This window comes from Peromyscus eremicus, chromosome 3 (assembly GCF_949786415.1).
Source record: "Peromyscus eremicus chromosome 3, PerEre_H2_v1, whole genome shotgun sequence".
NCBI lineage: Eukaryota > Metazoa > Chordata > Mammalia > Rodentia > Cricetidae > Peromyscus > Peromyscus eremicus.
Genome location: NC_081418.1, coordinates 28,334,493 through 28,356,191, shown reverse-complemented (window position 1 = coordinate 28,356,191; position 21,699 = coordinate 28,334,493). Strand labels below are relative to the sequence as shown.

The 21,699-nt window shown below is 41.7% G+C and overlaps 1 protein-coding gene across 1 annotated transcript in view; it reads right to left on the bottom strand.

The window, feature by feature from the left end:
* The window catches only part of Mdfic (MyoD family inhibitor domain containing), a gene marked incomplete at its 5' end in the record, with an annotated part of 83,285 nt that extends 68,709 nt beyond the window's left edge, over positions 1-14,576 (bottom strand). Inside the window, 3 exons of the mRNA XM_059256461.1 lie at positions 13,819-14,041; positions 14,156-14,193; positions 14,267-14,576. Coding sequence (XP_059112444.1) covers positions 13,819-14,041; positions 14,156-14,193; positions 14,267-14,576 — 571 coding nt within the window. The remainder of the gene's footprint in view (positions 1-13,818; positions 14,042-14,155; positions 14,194-14,266) is intronic.
* Positions 14,577-21,699: the final 7,123 nt, after the last annotated feature.

The window sequence follows — 21,699 nt, the reverse complement described above, 5'->3', positions numbered from 1 at the left end:
GATATTGAATGAATTGGATAATAATTCAGGTAAAATTTATATATGTCATAAAATAGCCATTTACTTGATATGTGGTTGTCTGGCATTTTTTTTAAAGAAAGATAAAAATGCTTTGCTTTGTTGAAAGAAAAAAGTTAATGAATTTTTGCAATTGCAGTACTGTCCTGGGAATCCAACAGACTTTAATACATAATGTTTAGTTGATTTTTCAGAACCATCAGTGGTATAAATAGGAAGAAAACATCAGTTCAGTTTTACTAATGAGAGAACAGCATGTCTTGGAGTCAGATATTGAAATCAAACAGGATGATGATGACAGAGGTGGAGAGGATCTCGTAGTCAGCTGATTTAGTCAAAGAAAGATCATTGCTCACTCAGCCCTTCTCCCAGAATGGATGGAGTGACAGCACAAAGGACACGGTCTGTTTGTAGTCTGGGATGTCAGTTAGCGGCTCTTTATTTTGAATACAAAAATGGCATCAAGTAATCTTTATCTAGTTTTAGTTCTGTCTTTTGTAGACAGAACTAGTGAGCTCAACACCCTTCTATTAGACAATTATCTAAACTACTAAACAGGGATTTTCCACCAGTTTATATGCAAGCAAATATATTATTTCAGTAACTGAACTTTCCTGTGTGTGTGTGTGTGTGTACTTGAATGTGTGGGGATGTAGGCACAGGAAGATGCCATTTTTCCTATATCATTCCTCCACTATTTATTTATTTATTTATTATTTATTTATTTATTATCATTGGAGACAGGGTCCCTCACTGAATCTGAAAGCTCACTGTTTTGGTGACAGTGGCTGGCCAGTGATACCAGGAACCCTCTTGTGTCCAGGATTCACAAAGGTGTCCCCATGCCTAGCTTTACTGTGGGTTCTGAGCAGCAAACCTCGGGTCCTCGTGCTTGTACAGCAAGCACTTTGCCCACCAAGCCATCTCTGCAGCCCTAATAACTGAATGTTTTCAACAAACAATGATAACAAAAGAATACAGAATGTTGCTTCACAATCAACTAGGCTTAGCAAAGTTATTGTACAAGGGTGTTTGGTTAAACCTTACGACACTCTAAAGTTCTGAACATACACAGCCTTCTAACAAGTAAGAGTAACTCCATCGTTTTCAATCCTAGATATGTGCATCCTTCCCTGTCAAGAACAAAGATTAATTTTAGGGTCTCTAGGATAGACAATACCCCAAATTTGTACTCTGCACTAGAAAAATACTCAGGAGCACAGGCTTGAAATCAGTGTGCTATGCCACTGGGACCACCACTAATTGTGTGGATTCTATGAAAGTTATTCTTTGTTAATATTCTTTGTCTTTAAAATGAGAACAATAATGGTACCTAGAACATAAGGTGATATCAAACTAAACAGAATCATGTCTAGAAATCAGAGTCTTGTTTATAATAAGGGCTCATTCACAGTAGCTATTACTGGTTTTTGTTTTGTTTTTGTTTTGTTCTTTTTATTTTTACATAACCATCTTTCAAAGTCCTGCTATGAAAATATTGTAGGGAAGCTGTTGAGTACAATATCCACTTTGTAATCCCTTTCTGAAACACCATAAGCTACTTGTCTGTAGATTGAGTAAGGAAAAGTGCATTCCTGTGAGAAGTGTTATTTTTCCCCCTTTTGTGGACAAGGCAGTTCTAAGAGGAGGGAAAATTTTTCAAGTCAGTTTCATGGACAAATTTAGATAGGTGTATCAGATTTAGCAGTCTGTAGCCACACAGTTGGGTCTTTCTTGGCCTTTTCTATTATTCTGTTTTAATCTTTTCTTCAATTCTACTATCATGTCATCTCAACTATTCTGCCAAACTAGGCAAAGGTATGTGTAAACTCACAAAGCAACCATCCAATACGTTTTCTCTTGTTATCTGTATGCTATTTGCTTTGTAAGTGAAAATCTAAATAATGATAGAGCTTGGAAACTATCTTTACAAACCCCTCTAGACCTTAATAAGTATTCAAGGTACTTATATTTTACAGAAAGGAGACTACAAACTTTTGTGCTTAAATTTAGGGACTTTTACACGTTAGGCCTCATATACTTCAATTAAGTACTTGATAATCTATAACAGATACAATTTCCAAAATATCTATGTTACTATAATTTACAAACCTATTTCCATATGTTCTTTATCTATAACACTTTTCATGTACAACTCCATTTTATTTTCCATTCAAAATTCAGATAATTTATGTATATTTTAGTTGACAAAAATCATAAGAAATCTGATACAAAAATCTCTAAGAAAAGTGAAAAATTCTGTGGCTGTATTTTTCCCAGAGGCATGTAACCTTTAAAAACAAAAAACAAAGATAAGGCAGTTCTCAGGAAGACCTGGGGCCTGGAATTTCACTTCTTCACTGATCCAAAAGAAAAAAAAAAGCAACCCTCAAACCTAAGGACCTTTACAGAACAATGCAAATCCAACTTCCTTTGTCCGGTTTTCTCAAGGGATTGCAATCTCCTTATCCAAAAACCACGTTAAGATCACATATACATCTTAACACACAAACAAGCATATAAGTATACTTCCATTACTTTGTAAACACAAAGAAACATGTAATCACAGATAAATTATGAGTGTTTATGGACTGAACTGAATGCTTAAGTCAATTCAAGGAATTCATCATTACCATTGTTTCAGCAATATCTAAAATGCATTCCTTCAAAAGGCTTCTTAGGGATTCAGAAGCTTAACATGTGGTTACGATCAAAATGGAAAAAACAAAGCAAAAAAATAAATAAAACAACTTTAAATGACATCAACCCACACCAGCTTACCTACTGATGTGGCCAAAGGAGGTATGCATAAGTGAAATGGAAAATATTTACACAAAAAATAGGAAGAGTGATTGAATATGAACATTAAAAGAAAGTATAAAATGTGTCACTAGTTTAAAATACATCTCAGTAAATGAGGGGCAGAGGGAGGGATACCATACTGTCCACTCTTAAAGGAGGGTAGGTTAGAAAGAAATTTGATAAGGGGAAGAGAATACGCTTCCTCTGTCATCTTAGTCTTCAGTACCTTTTCACTCCTAATCTAATGGAGGCACTTGTAACACATCTGACCCTGAGGCACAGAAGCTCCTACTTTCCCAAATTCTCAAGTTTAAAGATGTTTACAAGACCAAGAACACTCACACCATAGCCAAACATTCAAAGGTTCATGGAATGTAGCATTACTGTCTTAGAGATCTCCAGAATGACTCATAGCACAAATTCAGATGAAAACATTCAATGCCCAGCATCCCCCAAAAACTGCCAAAGGATGCAGACATTGGTCATTCAGGAGAAAGGAACTAGGCAAAGCAGAAGCAGCACTCTACAGCTGGGAATCATTTTCCTCAAAGACCTCCTCCGTGTCCAGTTAATGTCACCTCCCTTATAACTTTCACTGGTTTGCTATATTGTGTTGTTCACAAAATTGACTAATAAACAAAACTAAGTGAACTTTTACCTAGGCCTTATGTGACTGCTGTATTTTTAAAATTGTGTCCTGCTTTCTCTCTCTCTCTCTCTCTCTCTCTCTCTCTCTCTCTCTCTCTCTCTCTCTCTCTCTCCCTCCCTCCCTCCCTCCCTCCTCTCTCTCTCTCTCTCTCTCTCTCTCTCTCTCTCTCTCTCTCTGCTATGATAAATACCCCAGTTCATTTACCAGCTTTACCTTCAAGTTGTCTTTATGGGCACAGCAGTATTAACCTTACCTAGAAGACCTCCTGTTAAAGAAGCTCCCCGAGTAACCAACTGCTGAAGTCCACAGCCATGCTGTTCCTTACGTAACAGTCTATGAGCACCGTGTAGCATGAAACCAAACTCTGCCATCTTCCCATGTCAACATGATGATACACACTCATCTTTAATCTTGGCAAGATCACCTTTCTTTTCTTTGTTTCTCCTTTTCAAATTACTATTACTGTGGACTACTTGTACAAAGTGATGGGTTTCTTTGTGACATTTTTACTCGTGCACATAGCGTACTTTAGAATCACTCTTTCAGTGGTCTCAGTTTTAAACACTTCTGTTAACTCCAGGTTATTTGATCAGGACCACATTCCTTTTCTGGCTCTTGGTCAAGCAATGAACCCTTATTTGGCACTTTCACAAGAATGAAGGCCACTGGAACTCAACAATGAGCCAAAGGGGTTGTTTAATCTGTAACAGCATTTCAAAGCTAAGGAGTCTGACTTTGAAGTAAACAAGTAAGAGAAGACAGAGTGACAGAGTGGGCCATTTCAAGTGTGGTAAAGACGCAAATAAAATAATGATGCATGAATTAAAAGTATATTGAAATTGATTTCTCACACTTCAGAATAATCGATAGGGATCTGACTTAACTTCAGGAGGTAGAGCCTCTGCTAATTCTCATAAACATCTAAACCAGAAGCCTTTCAAAAAGTTCACTAACCCCCTTTTGGGACCCTCTTAGCCCTAACTTGGTATCTACATTTGTTGAATTTTCCATTAAGGCCACCAACCCATTTTTATCTGGCTCTGCAATCTTTATCATCTCTCTACCTTTCACACTTTCAGCAGCTACAGGATGGCACTGTGTGGTTCTCTTATCCTAGATGCATGTGGGCCTATTCTCCTTAGCAATGGAGACTCAAAACAGTTTTCCTAAATCCTTCAGCACCTTCAACTCTTCCTGCCTGTTTGCCTACTGAAGTCTGCAATCTTGGGCAATGGCAGGAACAGAATCATCAGCCACGTTTTATTTTCCAGTTTTTCTCATGCCTTAATCATTGATCAGTTGCCATTCCTGCTAGATATGATTCCCCAACTTCTCACAAATCTACATGCACTGCCAGGGCATCTATCTCTTTCATTCCCAACCAGAAGTACTTTCCTCTCAGAAAAAACTTGACACACACTATTCCTTAATCAAGAATTGCACAGAAACTGTATTTTCTGTTCTCAAATTATGCTATTTGTTTTTATATGTCTTATATGAAAATTATGTTAAGCATTTGTTTGCTAAACAAACAAACAACAACCACAACAAAAAGAATTGCTTTCCTGTGGGGTGTTTACCCACCACCCCCAGAGTTCCCCAGAGTTTTCTTGAGTGAGAGCAGCAGGAGATATTAGATAGAAGAATTTATTGCAGAGAATCTTGGGGAGATAAACTGATAGAAAATAAAGGATAGCTTTGAGAGGGCCTGGAACCTATTCCAACAGGCCCCGACTGTCTCTGCCCCAGGGTTTTTATAGAGACGCCAAGGGGTGGAGCAAAAGACCTCCTCCTCCAGCACAGCCAAGTGCAGACCATCTCAGACACCTGCACTCAGGCCCGTGGTCCTAATCATCCTCTATGCGGACCTGCTGGGTAAAGCCACGAGGAACTCGAAAACGGGCTCCCACACTTTCCATCCTTCATATTGACCAGGACCAGAGAGTTATGTTAACATCTTGCCTACTTCAATGTTATCAAATCCTATGCTGCTTTCTCATGCTTGATAACGTATCTTACTTCTTATTGAGAAATGATGTGAAACCTTTCAGAACAAAACTTATAGCTTGGATAATAAAACTAGATGCGGGTCTATGTTCATAAATGCTCTAAAGGTCAGACATTGCTCCATCATGAGAAGGAACAGGAAAGCTACATTTTGGGTAGAGAAAGAAGAGGCAAGCTGGCTCCTGGGCACGTCATTACCTGCCTCAGAGTGCCTGACACCTCAGAGTGCCTGACACCTGCTCCACCACAAGGTGTCTTATTTTGAGTGTCAGCTCTTCACATTCAAACCAAAATAAATGAGTAAATAAATAAATCTCAAGGTCTCTGTTGCACATTCTCCAGCTGAGGTCACTAGCAACACTACCACAATAAAACCAAACAAACCCTTCTTGTTATCCTGAGAGTCTCTCCCAATTGCAAAAAGATAACTTCCAAAATTAGACCACTCATGTGACAACTAATCTGTCATGTGTTCTTGTTGTAATTTTTAAATGATATGTAAATGAGGACTGCAGTTCCTTTCAGCAGATATATCACACTCCTTCCCCAGTTTACATATGCCTTATGGGTACAGCCATGCACATAAGCATTCTTAATTTTTGTGGGACCTTGTACATAGCAGGCATATAAGACACTTGGGGACAGGGGTTTCCCTTTCAAATGTCAATACTAAAATATAAGTGCTAGCACAAAACTCATTTACAGCTTCATTCCTGAGACTACAAAAAGACTGAGCAGAAAGGCACATGTACATGAATCATCTTTCTTCAGATCATGTGGACATGAATCTGAAAAACAGAAGTAGATTGCAAGTAGAAACCACAAGTAAAATTAAAGTAGAGTTAAAATAACTCTTTTCGTAGTAGTTCCTGCCTACTGGATGTTGAGTAGTTAGAAACAGAATCTATAAACTAGAACTCATAACTACTTCAGAAGCTTAAGGTTGAAGAGCTTTTCTCCTTCAGGATGTACATGCTAAGGTGAAAAGAAGAGCTGGCCCTTTAAATCCCTTCCTAAGGAGCTACTGTTACCTGTTACTGGCAAGAGGGACAGAGTGGGAAGGGAGAGGGAAGGAAAAAGGAGTGAGACAGATCTAAAATTCTGCTTCACATATCCAGTATCTGACTGGAATAGCAGGGCTACAACCTCTTCAGTCTGTCCCCAATGAATCACCAACTTTTAAAAATGTCCCAAAGTCTAGAACCAGGCAGTCCACAAACAGTGGTCTTTTAACAAAAGCTGAACACAAAAATATTTGGGGACTGAAACAGAACTCACTTGACTTAGCTTCTGCCTTCATACAAGAGGATAGTGACATTATCTCATGCAGTTAGATGGAATTTTTCCCCTGTTGTTTGTTATTGTACTAAACAATTTTCCATTTTCAAATGACATAACTTTAGACTATGTCAATTTATGTTTCCTTATTTTTTTTAACCTAGCCTTTTATTACTATAAAAATATAATACTGGTAAAGTGCACTGTTATTTGGCTTTCTTTCCATGAAATCATCTCAACCAGATCCAGGAAATAAGGTTGAAAGAAACAGGAAAAGTCCTAACACGCCCCAAAATTCCACAGCTTCCCTCACATCTCTGTAAAGGTCACTGGATCATATATATCAAATCCTTGAATGCAGACGGACCAAACAAAGCAGCCGTCCCTCGGCTGGCATCTCCACCTGCCTGTGGCGATTTTTGCTAGCTCTGGAGCTCTCTGTGGCTGTCATTCTCTCCTCCCTCTCTGTGTTTCTCCTCTACCAGCCTGGAATGGAGATCAATGAGCACAAACCCACTCCTCACACATTTATTTTCGAGATATTTGTCCTTTGTCCCTCTTTCTCCCATTGCTTATGAAACCTTGACGACGTCTGACCCTATGCCAATTCCCAAATCCATTCTCTAGGCTTCTGTTCCCAAGGCCCCACATGTTTCTTTCCGAGAAGGGCAACCAACCATGCTGATCCACGTCCAGGAGAACTCATGCCAATCATTCTTAGCTAAGCCCTCAGCCTAACAGAGCAGCCTGGGCTTTGCATCAGGCTGATTCCCTCTTGAATACTTTCCTCCTTCAAAATTTCCCACAAATCTCAAATGTCTTGACTCATCATCCTCGCCCTTGCTCTTTACAAATGGTATCGTCTACTTTAATGAGAAGACCTAGGCCTTCCATAGTCTCTTTATATCAAATTTTCTCCTGATTATAGCTTAATCCTTTTTTCCCACACATTTCAAAGGAAAACATTTCCAACTCTCTAAAGCCTTTCCAGAATTTGACTCTTTCAGCTCCAAGTGCTCACCACAACACATACCAAAACCAACCCATGTTGATCCCTCTGTCCTGAGCTTTCTTCCCAGTAAGGTGTCATGCCATCCACTACCTCCCTGATAGGGAATTCTTCATCTATGACTCTGACAGTCACCTCCAGCTAGTTACAAAGCTAGTTTCCAGCTACTTATTGGTGACTATGACTAATGCTAAGTTCCCTGAACCCAACAGAATCAAAACAAGACTTCAGGGCTCCTACATGCTGCCATGCTAGTGACAGAGCAAATCTAAAGACTGCCTTAAATTTCTACCTTTTCAACAGCTTCCATACTACATGTAACATAAACACAATAATCCCCATTTATTTCATTAACATGTGTGAAAAATGCACTTGAATGCAAAGTAATCAAAGGTAAGTAAAAGCCAAGGAGCTCTGGAAGGTAGGCAAGTGTCATCCTGTTTCCACTAGTGTGCTTAAATCTGTTTCTGCAGTGGCTCCCTCACTGGTGCTGTCCTAGATCTTCTACTCTTTTCCAGGCTATCACAGTGACCTTCTAGACAGTTGCCACCTCTGCTCCTGCCCCATCTCCAAAATCACCCTTTCAACTGTCATCAGGCTTGTTCTCCTAAAAACACGAGTTATGTCTTCTGCTTTCCTCTTCTAAAGAACCTTCAATGGCTCACTAATACTAACAAGAAAAATATACATGTTCCTCATCAGAACAATCAAGTCTCCTGACAGAGACTGTACCCAGTCTGTATTGCTGTTTGTACTGTCATTTTCTGTTCCTTCACAAAGCCCATGTAATTATCTGTCTGGAGCCTCCAGCGTTTCCCAAGTGAGGCATGAGTCCTACCATCTCAGCACTGAGTCCTATCACCATGCTTCCAAGCCCAAGTTACATTAAACTTTCTCAAAGAGTTTGCCAAATCCCCAATTAGAGATGCTTTGTGTCTTCCAATTTCTATCGCTAAACATTCTTTGTGCCTCTATAATGGTACCTATTTTTTTTTTTCCGCTAGCCATTTGCCCAGTTCATACCAGCCTAAATCATAAAATATGTTGTTTTCCTACTGTTCAATTCAGGCAATGCAAACTCTCCAAATACTTTAGTCGACACATAGGTCTATCACTGTAAATTCACTCCTTCCTTCTTCTTTCCTTCCTTCCCTTTCCTCCGTCCCTTTGTTCTTGGAATTTTTTCCACTTTGCATTCTTTGGCTCATTTAGCAAAGGGAAGACAATGAAATGCTGACATGCCTTGCCCTCCTAGAGCTAAAGTTATAAAATGAACATTACTCCCTTCATACATATGAAAGAATTAGGACTTTGGGTTTCAAGGTGCTTAAAAATGTCTCCACATCCCCCTTTAAATCCAGACAAGTCCCCATCTATATCCCTCCTTTTCTCTGTCCTTCTTCAAGCATATACATGAGAAGTGTTGTAAGAGATAATGGGTTTACTTTTATTATTCACTATTTGTCTGTGGTTGCTAATGTTGTCATACTATGCTGTCTGGGATTTATCATAAAAAGCACGAAAGTTTTAATAAAATTTATTGCCAACAATTTTTGGAGATTTATTAGGGAGCTAATTATAATTTACCACTATTTCTAGGAAAAAACATAATCCAGGTTCCAAGGGTCCAGCATACAAACGAACAGAACTCATGTGAAAGCTGAGGGCTGTCTTCTGTGTCTTGTTATGGAGTAGTTTCTCCGAGAAGCTATGAAAGGATGCAGGATAGAGATATCTACCTAGGTGGCAAAGGGAGCGTCAGGATCCTGTTCACTGTGGAATGCTTTTAATTTTCCTCTTCTATCTCTTTTGATAATACTTAAGACTTCCTTTATTTTAGAATATATGATTTTGAAGCTCAGAAGTACCTTGAAAGTGAACCAAAATTTGCGAGAATATCAGTAGAGAGTTTGCATAGAGTAACAAAATTTAAATTTTGGACTTGGTTTTATAGCTTTTAGAAGAGTCTCTGTTCTACCTCCCCCTCCCCCACCCCCTTCACCCCTGATTATAAAAGAAAAGACTTCTTCTTCATCTTCTTTTGGTTTTTTGTTTTGTTTTTTGTTTTTTTTGTTGTTGTTGTTTTTGTTTGTTTGTTTTTTGAGACAGAGTTTCTCTGTGTAGCTTTGGAGCCTTTCCTGGAACTCACTCTGTAGCCCAGGCTGGCCTCGAACTCACAGAGATCCGCCTGCCTCTGCTTCCCGAGTGCTGGGATTAAAGGTGTGTGCTACCACCACCCGGCTTAAGAAAAGACTTCTTAAAAGTCATTTTAATGTGTCCTTTTGTAGGTAAAGGCTCTAAATTAATAAGCCTTAGCCTTAGACAGAATCAAGTAGCACCTAGAACGTGCGTAGGTGCAGGTCCATTGGTTTTCTGCCCACAGAATCTGATTATGCACCAGAGTCAAGACAAAATTCCTGCTGGCGCCCAAGGAACAAGGACAGAAGATTTTCTGTCTAAGCCATTACTGACCTGGAGCCAGGTCATTCATTATCGTGGGAATGTGATTTCCAGTGCCCTGTAGGATGCTGAGCAGGATCCTACCCCTGGCCTCTCTCTGCGCACCAGATGTTGGTAACATCCACTGCCACATTAGGACCACCTAACATGTCTCCAGATATAGTCAAATGTCTCCCTGGGGGCAAAATCATCTCCCTGGTTGAGAGCAGTGACAGAAGCTGTCCAAAGATAACACATTTTGAGAAATGCCATTTGTAAGAGATAAAACAACACGAAAGAAGTAGAGAAATTCAGATATGTACAAGCTTCCATTATATAAATTGAAATAAACAGGCTTCCTCCAAAGGAAATCTGATTAGCTTTATAAACTCCTGACAACTCAGCTAAGCTTCTAAGTCGGAGCTCTCCTTACGCAGTTTCAACTTGAAGAGCCTCTCCCTCGCTTCTATTTTAGATTATTTTTAATTAACTTCACTGGCATTTTGCATCCTGCTATGAAAAGTCCGCCTAATAGTCTCAGAGGACTCTCCCTAGAGAGGAGAGTACATTAAATCACACATTATCACATTAAAGTATATACCAGCATTGAGTCCAATGGTCTACGTCTTGGCAAGTGCAGTGGGGTGGGGGCTGGGGTGGAAGCAGACTCAAGTGATTCACAATATCCAGAGCCTATTAACTTCTGTGCATCTGCCCCATGTGAAAAGGTTGTATTGATTCTCAACTTCAACCACATTTATCACAATGGCATACATTTTACAATTTGTGCTCCATCTGATTTCTTGTTCAACTCTGTATGTGGGACAACTGCTGTACGGAGCAAGCCCCTTAGATGCTTTGGAAGACCTTTCCCTCACCTATAAATAAACAGACTGGAATAAATTATTCCTAAAGATTCTGTTAGGTATAAATCACAAACTTATGAATGAAGCACTTTAAATTAAAAGGTTCTTTCAGTTACAATACTGCATGATAACAGAAAGCATCTAGATGCTTAATCAAAAAGAAAACGAAACAGCAGTGAGTGGAATCATACATACAAACCCATTTTCTCTTAAAACACGAACAAGTCTGGCCCAAATTGCCTTTCACCTACTAAGGCGTTTATACAGGAATTTTGCATGGGAACACAACTCAAGATTTCAAAAGCTAGCCATAAACAGGAAAATCATTTTAAAACACATTAACTTTCTGTTTTCAAAATCAGAGGCCATATCCAGTCTCCAGGTACAGTTGTTACTTTATCACAACCAAATAAACGAAACCACTCAATTAGTTCCTGTAAAATAATGAAACAATACACATGAGCATCTAGATTTCCAGTAGCCCTGGGGACATCAGAAGATAGGAACCCACATAGCAGTCCTTAGTTGGAACTAAACAAGGTTATCCCCAAGCCCACGAGCTCTCCTAGTCCCTGAATCCCACTGCCACCTGGTCTGCCACCTGTCCTGGTTCCCACTTACAGCATGCACGTCCCTTACTCTGTACCACCTTTTAGCACATACCAGGAAGAGTTCTGATATCTATAACGCTTTCAAAGCAATAGAAAAGTTCTCAGAAGCACAGCAGAAAAGTAAAAGTTAGGGTCTGTTCTCTCAGTAAAGACAACCTTTCTAGCTCTATGTTGAAAAGTACAGTGGGTTACTCTGTTAAATTTCCAAACACCATCTTAAAGGACATAAAACTGATTCCAAAATATGATTGGGGGTTTAAGCCAGATAAAAAGCCCTAAAATTACTTCCAACTTTTAAGAGTTATTCCTTGAATTAACTTAATGGATAGTTCATTGCAACACACTGGTGTTCCATATATGACCACAGTGCATATAATATGTATGCTTAACTCTGCAGAAGACATGTTAGTATTTTCTTTTTTACAAAATTATCTTCTGTGTATGTCCCTAAAGTATTATATTTTTCTCACTAAATTCAATGTACAGAATTTGAAGACAAAGTTTCAATTAACTAAACAACGTCCTACTATGCTTAGACGCCATGTTTTGTTCTTTAGAAAGGATAACGAAGAACCCAATGATGGGGAAGAAGGTAGGAAAATTGGGAGAAGGTTCATTTTCAGATACAACAGGACACTGATTTTCCATAGAGAGAATGTGCATGCTGTATATAATCAGCATTTAACCTCAGGCCCTTTTAGATGCCTTGCTTCTTGTACTCAGATCACGTGATGCTGAGCGGCTTTGTACTGCACAGGTATACTAGGTTATCATGGCAAGTTCTTCTAACTGATTTAAGAAATCCGTAGCACTAACACTGAAAACTGTGCATATTAACTATTTCCAAATGAAATTGTTTTCTTTTGGGTGTTTCATGTTGACTTTTGGTATGAGCATTGTTTAACAATAGTGATTAACGGCTCAAGTGGGAGTATAAATGGCCTATCAGTGAGTCCCTGTGACTACTGAGGGCATGCCTAACGACAGCAAAATGACTGTGTTGACAATACAATGTGTGTAAAATGGGCTGCTTCTGAGAAAACATATGTTTATCATTTTTAGTTCCTTGCTTTTCTGCAGCTAATCATTTGAATTCTCTCTGTTTAGGAAAAGAAATGAGTCATTCTTCTAAAACAAAATGATAAACATAACTCAATTTAACAGCCCCGGGTGCCAGAACATTTCAATTTAAGCATGGAGGTTTTCTGCTTTTATCTACTATGGTTAGAACAGCAACTTCTTTTCCATTCTTTTAATTTTCTGAAAAACAAAACAACAGAAAACTTAAGACAATATATATTGGAGTCCTGGGGGGAGGGGCAGATTTTAGATATGCTTAAAATCCAGAGGATACAGTTTTGGAGACCTGGGACGTTAGCTGGTGCATGCCAGCCAGAGCTCTCCTCATTTGAATTGTCCTTACAGGAAGAGGTAAGAGAAATGAGTCTGGTTCTGCCACCAGTGAGCAACTGAAGTCTATAACCTTCAAAGAAGACACAGAGTTTTAAAATGTTGTGGAAGTTCCCCAGGAGCAAAAATATTGTTTTCCCTTTGCAAGAACACAGAAGAGCTAATTCATCCCTGGAACACGATTCTTCTAAAACATGTTTATTTCAAAACAAAAGTTATTGAAAACATATGCAGGAGCCATTCCAAAAGCAAAGTGGTCCCAGAAACCTGGATGGTTAATCTGGTGGCAGAGTATACCCCACAAGAACCAGAAAGATCAGAAGAACTCATGCTTGTTCAGAGAGCAGACACAACCCTGCATGAGAAAATGACATAAGAACTTAAAAGAACTAAACAAGGGTTCGAGACCTCACCCCTACTCCCACCTCCCTACCCCCACCCCAAGAATCAGCCTAAGAAATACAGAGACAGAAGGTAGAAGTCATCTAGTCATCTTGTTTCTCACGAGGAAGGGGGAGTGGAGGGCCCAGGGACCCCGCCCTCCTATCCGGTTGTTGATCTGGGGCAGGGATCCTTGGGCAAACTCGTTTAAGTAACATGGAGTGTGCAAAAGTTCACAACTACGAGGCTGGACCCCATCTTCAGAGCACCACCACTACCGCCACCACCCCGTCCCTAGGTGTGCAACCACACAGCCCAGAAGCTCGCAATTTGCGAGCGCTCACTCACCGAGGGCCGGGGAGCCCAGCCGGCCGCCGCCCGCCTCGGCCGCGCACTGCTGCCCCGCGGGCCCGGGAGCGAGGGCTTCGCCCGCCCCGGACATGGGCTCCGAGCCCGCGCCGCGCCGCCGTCTGCAGCCGCCCGCGGGGCGCACGGACCCCGGCTGCTTAGGTGTTGGGTGCAGAAAACCGACTGCTTCTGGCGGGAAAAGCAAAAGGGACAGCCGGACGAACTGTTTTTAGAGAGCAGCACGCTGCCGCGCCGGGCCATTCCCTCCCCCTCCGTGTCCCTCCTCCAACTCCACCCCGGGGAAGTTAGGATTTGAAAGCAGCTAAGGGGAAGGTGCGAGCGGGACGCGCGGGGCGGGAGGGGACGCGCGGGGACCTTGGAGGCAGAGCGACCCGAGGGAGGGGACCCGAACCCCCTCCCCCGACGCGCAACCCCCACCTACCTCAGCATCGCCCCCCCGTCCAGGCCGATCTGAGCCCCTTCCTCCCGCCGCCAGCCGTCAGCGAGCCTAGGGCAGCGGCCCCATCGCGTCCGGGCGGCCTGACGACTTCCCGCCGCCCCGGGCTCAAGCCAGACGTCCCAGTGGCCGCGACAGTGGCAGCCGCCGGCGCTGACTGCGCACTCCGCCCCCTCCCTCCAGCCAGCTCACTCGGGCCAGCCCCACTCTGGGAGGACTTCAGGATCCACTTGTGCCTCTCTTTCACCCTCAAGCTGCCACTCCTACAATCTTCAAACACTTCTCTCTCTGTGGCTCCCTTTCATCATATCCGGATTGGGGTGGCCTCGAACTCTTGGCAGACAGCCCCGCGGCTGGGGGCGGCTCGACCTGGGTTTGGCCCTGCTCTCCCTTGTGGAGGGAGCTGTCTGGGTCAGGAGGCCAAAGCTGGACAGGCCTGAGGCAGGCTCTCCACTCCAGGCCCAAAGTGGTTTGGGAAAACAGGGAGGGAGCTGGCCTTGGCAGTTCTGAAGTCCCCAGACAATGTGGGGGAAAGTTCCCCCATTTTCAACCCTGCCCACCAAAGAACTATTAAATCTAAAGGAATGCCCCAGGGAAACAACCTTTAAAACCAAGGGAGGGTGTGTGTGTGTGTGAGAGAGAGTGTGCGTGCGTGTGTATGTGTGTGTGCTTGCACACATGTTCTGACATTCCTAATAATATGAAAACATATGTATTTAAAACCTTGTTCCCAGGGAACAAGGCTTCTTTGCTTCGTCAAACAGGATTCCTGATCTGGTAAAACCAGTTTCGGTTATGCATAGCCACTGACAGCACTCAGGTGTGCAAGGTTAACATACCTGAGGACTGCCTGGCCTACTCCTGGCGGAATGCTTCCTTGAACCTGCGTCCTCTGTGAAAAGTTAGACTGTGGTCACCAGTAAGGAGCTCATCAGCTGTGGGTGTAGAAATGAAATGTTCTGATTGTAGCACACTCTAAAGGGCCAACAAGAAGGGTAATTAAAGCACTTTAATAAACCTGGCTAATGTTTGTTTTTTTCCTTGAGTGAAATGCAGAATTCAGTTGAGCAACTCTCAAAAGAGCACACCTATGGATGGCCTGGCTAGGGCAAGAGGAGTCCTCAGTGTTACCAAAACTGAAGGCACTTCACCTTCTCTCTAGCCCTGTCATTACTAAGACACCAGGAATGTTGTCTTAAAAAAAATGACAACTTAAGGACTTTTCAATGGACTGAAAAGATCTGTTTCTCACCTGCAAAGAACCAGTGTGTTCAAAGTTGCATTCAATTACCCTGAGAAATCAGCCTTCAGAGGTTCTGAAGACACATATTTGGATTATGCTCCCAGAAAGATAAACGGCATTTTACTCAATGACCTATAGCTAACAGGAATGCCCCCCCCCCCTTTAATTCAGTTTGGAGATTCATAGATGGTACTGTAAAAGGTGCCTTAACTCTCTTGAGAGTGTATCAAGGGTCTAGACTATGTGGAATCTATTTGTTGGGAGCAGGTCAGTTGGGAGCAAGCAAACATCAGCATTAAAGAACATATGGGGAACTTGAACTCTCCACAGTATAATCTTTAATTACTAGAGTTAGTGAGAAAGTTCTAGAAAGTTCTTCTTTATCCTCTTACTGTTTATCTCCTTGTTCAGTTTTGGAGAAGTTAAAGCTTGCTTATACAAAGTTATGATTTATTTCTTCCTTCCTTCCTTCCTTCCTTCCTTCCTTCCTTCCTTCCTTCCTTCCTTTCTTTCTTTCTTTTGTCTTTGGTTGAGCAATCATGTGTGCCATGGTGCCCCTGTGGAGGTCAGAGGATGGCCCAGGGTTTCTGATCTTTTCTTCCACCTTGTATGAAACTGGCTGCATACATACACCAGGCTAGCTGACCCTTAAACTCCCAGCTATTTTAACATCTTTAACGACCTTCTTCCTGCAGGAACGCCAGAATTGCAGGCTACACATCTCAGTCACCATCCTCAGCCCTTCCCACTTGCACACAAGCCATTCTCCCACAGAACCATCTCTGCAACACATATTTCTTTATTGAATTGCACACCATATTTCATTTTTTACACAGGGCATACAATAGCTAACTAGTAAGATGAGCATTTGAAATCTTGATCACCCTTCACCACTCCTTGAACTAAATATAAGCAGCTTAACTCTTGTGGAGAAGAAATAAAGTTCAAATAAAAATATTAGGAACAAATGGACAAATGTTTTAGTGTCACCAAGTTGGGCAAAGACTGCATCTTGGTCTTGTGTGACTTTGAGTGTGTCAAGTCATACACTCTATGCTCTGGTTGCCTCATAAAGGGAGAAAATAAAAAAGTATTTTAAGTTTCTTCATGAAGACTCAGTAAGGTGTATTATATCCCTATCCCAGTTGGGAAAATGCCTGGTATATGGCAAATGGTTAAAATGATTAACTATTGTTATCATAGAAGAGAGTAGAATAATCAGTAGCAGAGGGTGAGTGAGGAAGGAAATGGAGAAAGGGTAGCTAGTGGGTATAGGAATATGTCTATACAGGGGTAATAATTTTAAAAACTATATATCACACTAAATAGAGTTGACAACAATTACTTTTATACTTAAAATAACACATACAGAGGATTTTACAAAATAAAGGAATGATAAATGCACAACTACTATGCATTAATTAAAAACAAACAGTTTCAATATTAATGCACCTCTGTGGTGCAGCAAAAGCATTCATTTTCCTGAAAAAAAATGGAGCGTGAGGTATTGACTATCACCAGGGCCACATTAAAATAATGGGTGATAGTCTGAGGCTCAGTTGGTGAGTTCAATCACCAGAATTCAAGTTAAAAAGCCAGGCGTGACAGCATGCACTTATAATCCCAGTGCTATGGAAAGGGTACAGGGCCTAATTACAGGAGATCCAGGCCAGGGAGCGACCCTGGCTCAAAACCAGGGGTAAAAATAGCAGATGTGGCCTCTGAACTCTGTTTTCCATACACCTACACACTCAATGCAATTAAGTCATGTACTTTACACATGTTATATCAATGAATTCTTACACTAGCCTTGCTGGGGTCCAAGCTCAGGTTTGTGAACACCTGGCTTCTCTCTGGGCCTCATGCCATGAACCCAGTGTCTGCTGTCTCGGGAATTAAGTGTGTGTTCCTGACCATTCCCCAAGTTTCCCTCTCCTCTCTTCTTGCTGCATTAGCTGATTCGGACCACTTTGCTTGGCTCCTGGTGAGCAAGCCAGTGCCCATGTCTCAGTCTCTCATTCCATGTCACAGGGTGTTTGTCTCCCTCCCAATACATATGTTGACATCCTAATTCCTAGTGTGACGGTATTAGCAGAAGTAATTAGGTCATGGCATTAGTAGTTTGTTTTCTCATAGCAGTACATAAGCACATCCAGAGCCTCCCTTTCTAGTGCCTAGATGATTAGTATTCAGCAGAAGAAACTGGGGAGAACACAGACATTCAGACCACACCATGGGCTTGCACTATGGAAATTATGATTTTAATACGTATGTGTATGTGGGGATGTAGGGGGTGTGCATTCACATGCCAGAAAAGCAAGGTGGAGGTCACAGACCTCCTTCCACCCAGTGGGATCACAGAATGACATTCAGGTGTCAGGCTCAGTGGCAACACCTTTTAGCTCCTGAGCCATCTCACTGGCCTTAAATTGTTTTTAAAAACCACCCAGGTGTGCTGTATAAAATAATTTGGAAGCACTGGCATGCTCAATTATGAGATCAGAAATAATATCGGCAATAAGAATGGAGCCAAAGAATTGGAGGTGAAGATGAAGACCAGAGGAATAAACGTTTCTGTGTCTAAGGGGTTGTAAGCAACACAACACCTACAGTGATAAAACCATCCAGAGAAACAGACTTTGTTAACCATGTGAATGACATTGGCCCTACCAGGCATTCAGGGAGAACCTTGCACCAGGCTGCTGGATGTGCATCTGGAATACTAGCACACTGCTGGTGCTTTACTGGCTGGGTGGTTACAAGAGTGCTCACGGTTAGTATGCAGACTCATGCCAGAGGGCCTACTTAGCTATGCTCTCAATTCAGATATGTCCCTGCTGGCTTGTCTGTTTCACCACTCCCTTCCTATTTCCTGGCTTAGAAAATCACAAGCAGCTGGCACCACCAGTACAGTGCCCCACCTGCTACTCTAAATATCTCTGGTTGATCCTCAGGCCTGAGTCTTCCATGTTGTACCACACAGTAAGCTAAATGGGTAGAAACATTCTGGGGAGGCCAGCCTTCCAGTAGAAAAGAACACCTTAATCCTAGTTCAAAGCCCCCTGCCATGGACATCCCAGTGTGCCCTGTAACCATTCTTCATGTGTGATGCAAAAATTATAATGATATAAGTACACAGGTGAAAAGGCATTCTTGGGTTAGGACAATGACATTATGAAACATCCTGTGGACTACTTAATCCTCATCATTTATTCATTACGTATTCATGAGACATTTCTCAAGCACCTAGGTTATATGTTAGTCTTTGAAAATAAATTTGATGTTTGAAAATCATCTTTTGCCTGTGCAGAGTTTTTGTCTGCCCACCTAACATCAAAGTTAACTCCCACACAAAGCTATCTAAACCAGAGTTCTATAAATAGGGTATTTTACTTGTGTATGTATGCCAAGGGAGTGCAATACAAGCAGAAAATATTAAAATGAGCGTGTATGCTTGTTTTCACATCATTATGTATTTAGTATTATAGGATACAAAACATACTATAAGCACTTGTGTATAATTTATAAATGAAGATACACTGAAGGTTCATACCCAAATATTTCATCAGTTGCTTTTTAAAAGCAAGTGGATTTGGGCCAGTAAGATGGCTCAGCAGGTCAAAACATCTACCAGGTAGCACTAATGACTTGAGTCTAGGATTCAAAGTGGAGGGAGAGAATTGACTCCTGAAAGTTGTATCTTACCTCTACCTGGCATGTGTGTGGAGCCTGCTCTTTTTTATAATAATAATAATAATAATAATAATAATAATAATATATTATTATTATTATTATAGATACGTTTTCAGGAGCATTCAGTGGGTTATTTCCAGATTAAACTGTGTGGCTTTCCTAGAGAACATATATATCAGGTTTATGTAGAGACATGACTTGAGACACCTCCAATCCCAAGGAACTAGAAATGATACTAATACTTTACACTTCCTTCACAAAATACCAGCCCGAGCCACATACATTCTCAAGTTGTACTTGTTCTTTGGTGAGGACAGACGAACTGAACACACTGTTTTCTGCCTTCCTCACTCCTGGTGTCTTGGAGGAGGGAGGCCGGGTACAGGGGGCTTTGAGGAGGAGGAAGGAGAAGCTAAGGGAGCTATTAGGTCAGTGAAATGACAGCAGAAGGAATGGCAGCTGACTGACAGGAAAGACGGGGAAATAAACATGTCATAACAACGCCTTTGTGGATTCAGCACAGTGGAGGCAGTGCTCCTAATGAGGGCCAGAGTCATTAAGAAGGAAGCCGCTGATGGGAGTGCTCTCTTCTGGTTTTCAGGGAAGCAGGTCAGTGTTTTTACATTTGAGGAAATATTCCATTAAAAAATTTAAAAAAAAAGTTTAAATGAAAAAAAAAGTATTTTTACTGACAGCTGTGAAATCCATTCAGTAATGATTTTGTAGCTGCAAGGGAAATTAACCACCTTGGTTTGGGGCCACAGTGTTTTCTCTCTGTTGCTGTGACTGGCAGTGTCCTGATCTCAGAAGGAAAGGTCAATGAACAGGTGTATGGCATTCCATTCTGCAAATAAAGTCCTGTATTCCTACTCTCTGTAATGCGTTGGGTTCTAGGTTTTTACCTCATGGGACTAGAAAGATAGCTCAGTGGAAAAAGTGTTTGGCGCACCATCCTGAGGACCTGTGTTCAGATCCCATGAGAAGGCAGGCCCAGGCATTTTTGTAACTGCAAGATTGCAGGAAGCAGGCAGAGACATGCTAATCATGCGGAACAGCTGGCCAACAGATCTAACTGAAATGTAAGCCCTAGGTTCATTGAGAGACTCTCTCTCAAAAATTAGAGTGAAGAGCAAGAGACGACCCTTGGTCTCTGTATGGTCACACACACACACACACACACACACACACACACACACACTCACACACACGACAAGGTGATTTTTTTTTTTTAAACCAGCTTTCCCAGATTTTAAAAGATTGAAACCACCAATGCTGATAATTCCTTCTCCTCCCATGTGGAGAAATAAAAGAAGTACACTTTCTCCTTTCAGTTCAACAAGCAAAGCACATGGCAGATGCAAATGTGTAGAGGAAATACATTTTAAAAAATGTTTCTGGCAACCTCTAGGCAGAGGAGGGGCACAGAAAGACAACAGAGCAGGAGAGTACATTCATGTCACTAAGGTACTGCAGGAAGACACAGAGAGTGGCATGTAAATGCCCATACGTGGGTGTGGAGGACTCAGGCGATGTTTCTGAGGGGAAAAGACACCAAACCTGGTGCTTCTGATGAGTAAAATGAGCCCATCGAAGAGGTCAGGGAATTCCAGAGAGAAGTCAGCTGCAAAAGCACAGACATGTGGAAACCCCAGAGAAGTTAAATGACTTAGCAGAGGCATTTTGACATCAGAACTAGTACTAGAGGTCCAGTTTCTCTCCATGTGGGCTCCCTCCAGTTCTCATAAAATACAGGCAAATGAATCCACCATTTCCAAATGATAGTGAAGCAAGGACTCATCGATGTTTTAGTGAGGAGTTCCAAAGGTTTTGTTGTTGTTGTTGTTGTTGAGAATATGCGGACAGAGACTATGTATAAAATCTTCTGTACTTTAGTTAGCTGGACTTGTCCTTCACCTCGAAGCTCTCAGGTAGAGTCTCCTTTGGCTGGCTGACTTCTCTGGCCTGGGGCACTGGCCTCCATGGTCTTTCCTTGCTTCACATTCCCACTTGTGTTCTCCGTGGAGAGACAGGAAGCCTATGGCGGTACTTGTCACATAAGGACAGCGTGACTGAAGATCAAATGACAAAGGGCTTCGTCGAGGCAGTGAACAGTACACAGATCTTTGATTCACACATAGAAAGTGAGCCAGAGATCCCAGGGGGAGACTGGTGGGTATGTGGGCAAGCTGAGAATCCCGGAAAATAACAGCGGGGCAGCTAGCCTGCTAAGTCGACTGTGATAACCTTAGCATGACGTTCATGACAACATATTGTAAATGACACAGGAGAAGGAGACCCCGGAACTTACTTAGATTCTTGGGGAAAGAGAAAACATTTCATACTTGACGTTTAAACTCCTGCTAATATTTCTCAAAATTCTAAATTAAGAAATAGACAGTAAATAAAATTCATAGGATTGTAGCTAAACTATATGGTTCACCTTCTTCTGAGACTGGTTTTGCTTATGGCCCAGATGCTTGGAGCCTAT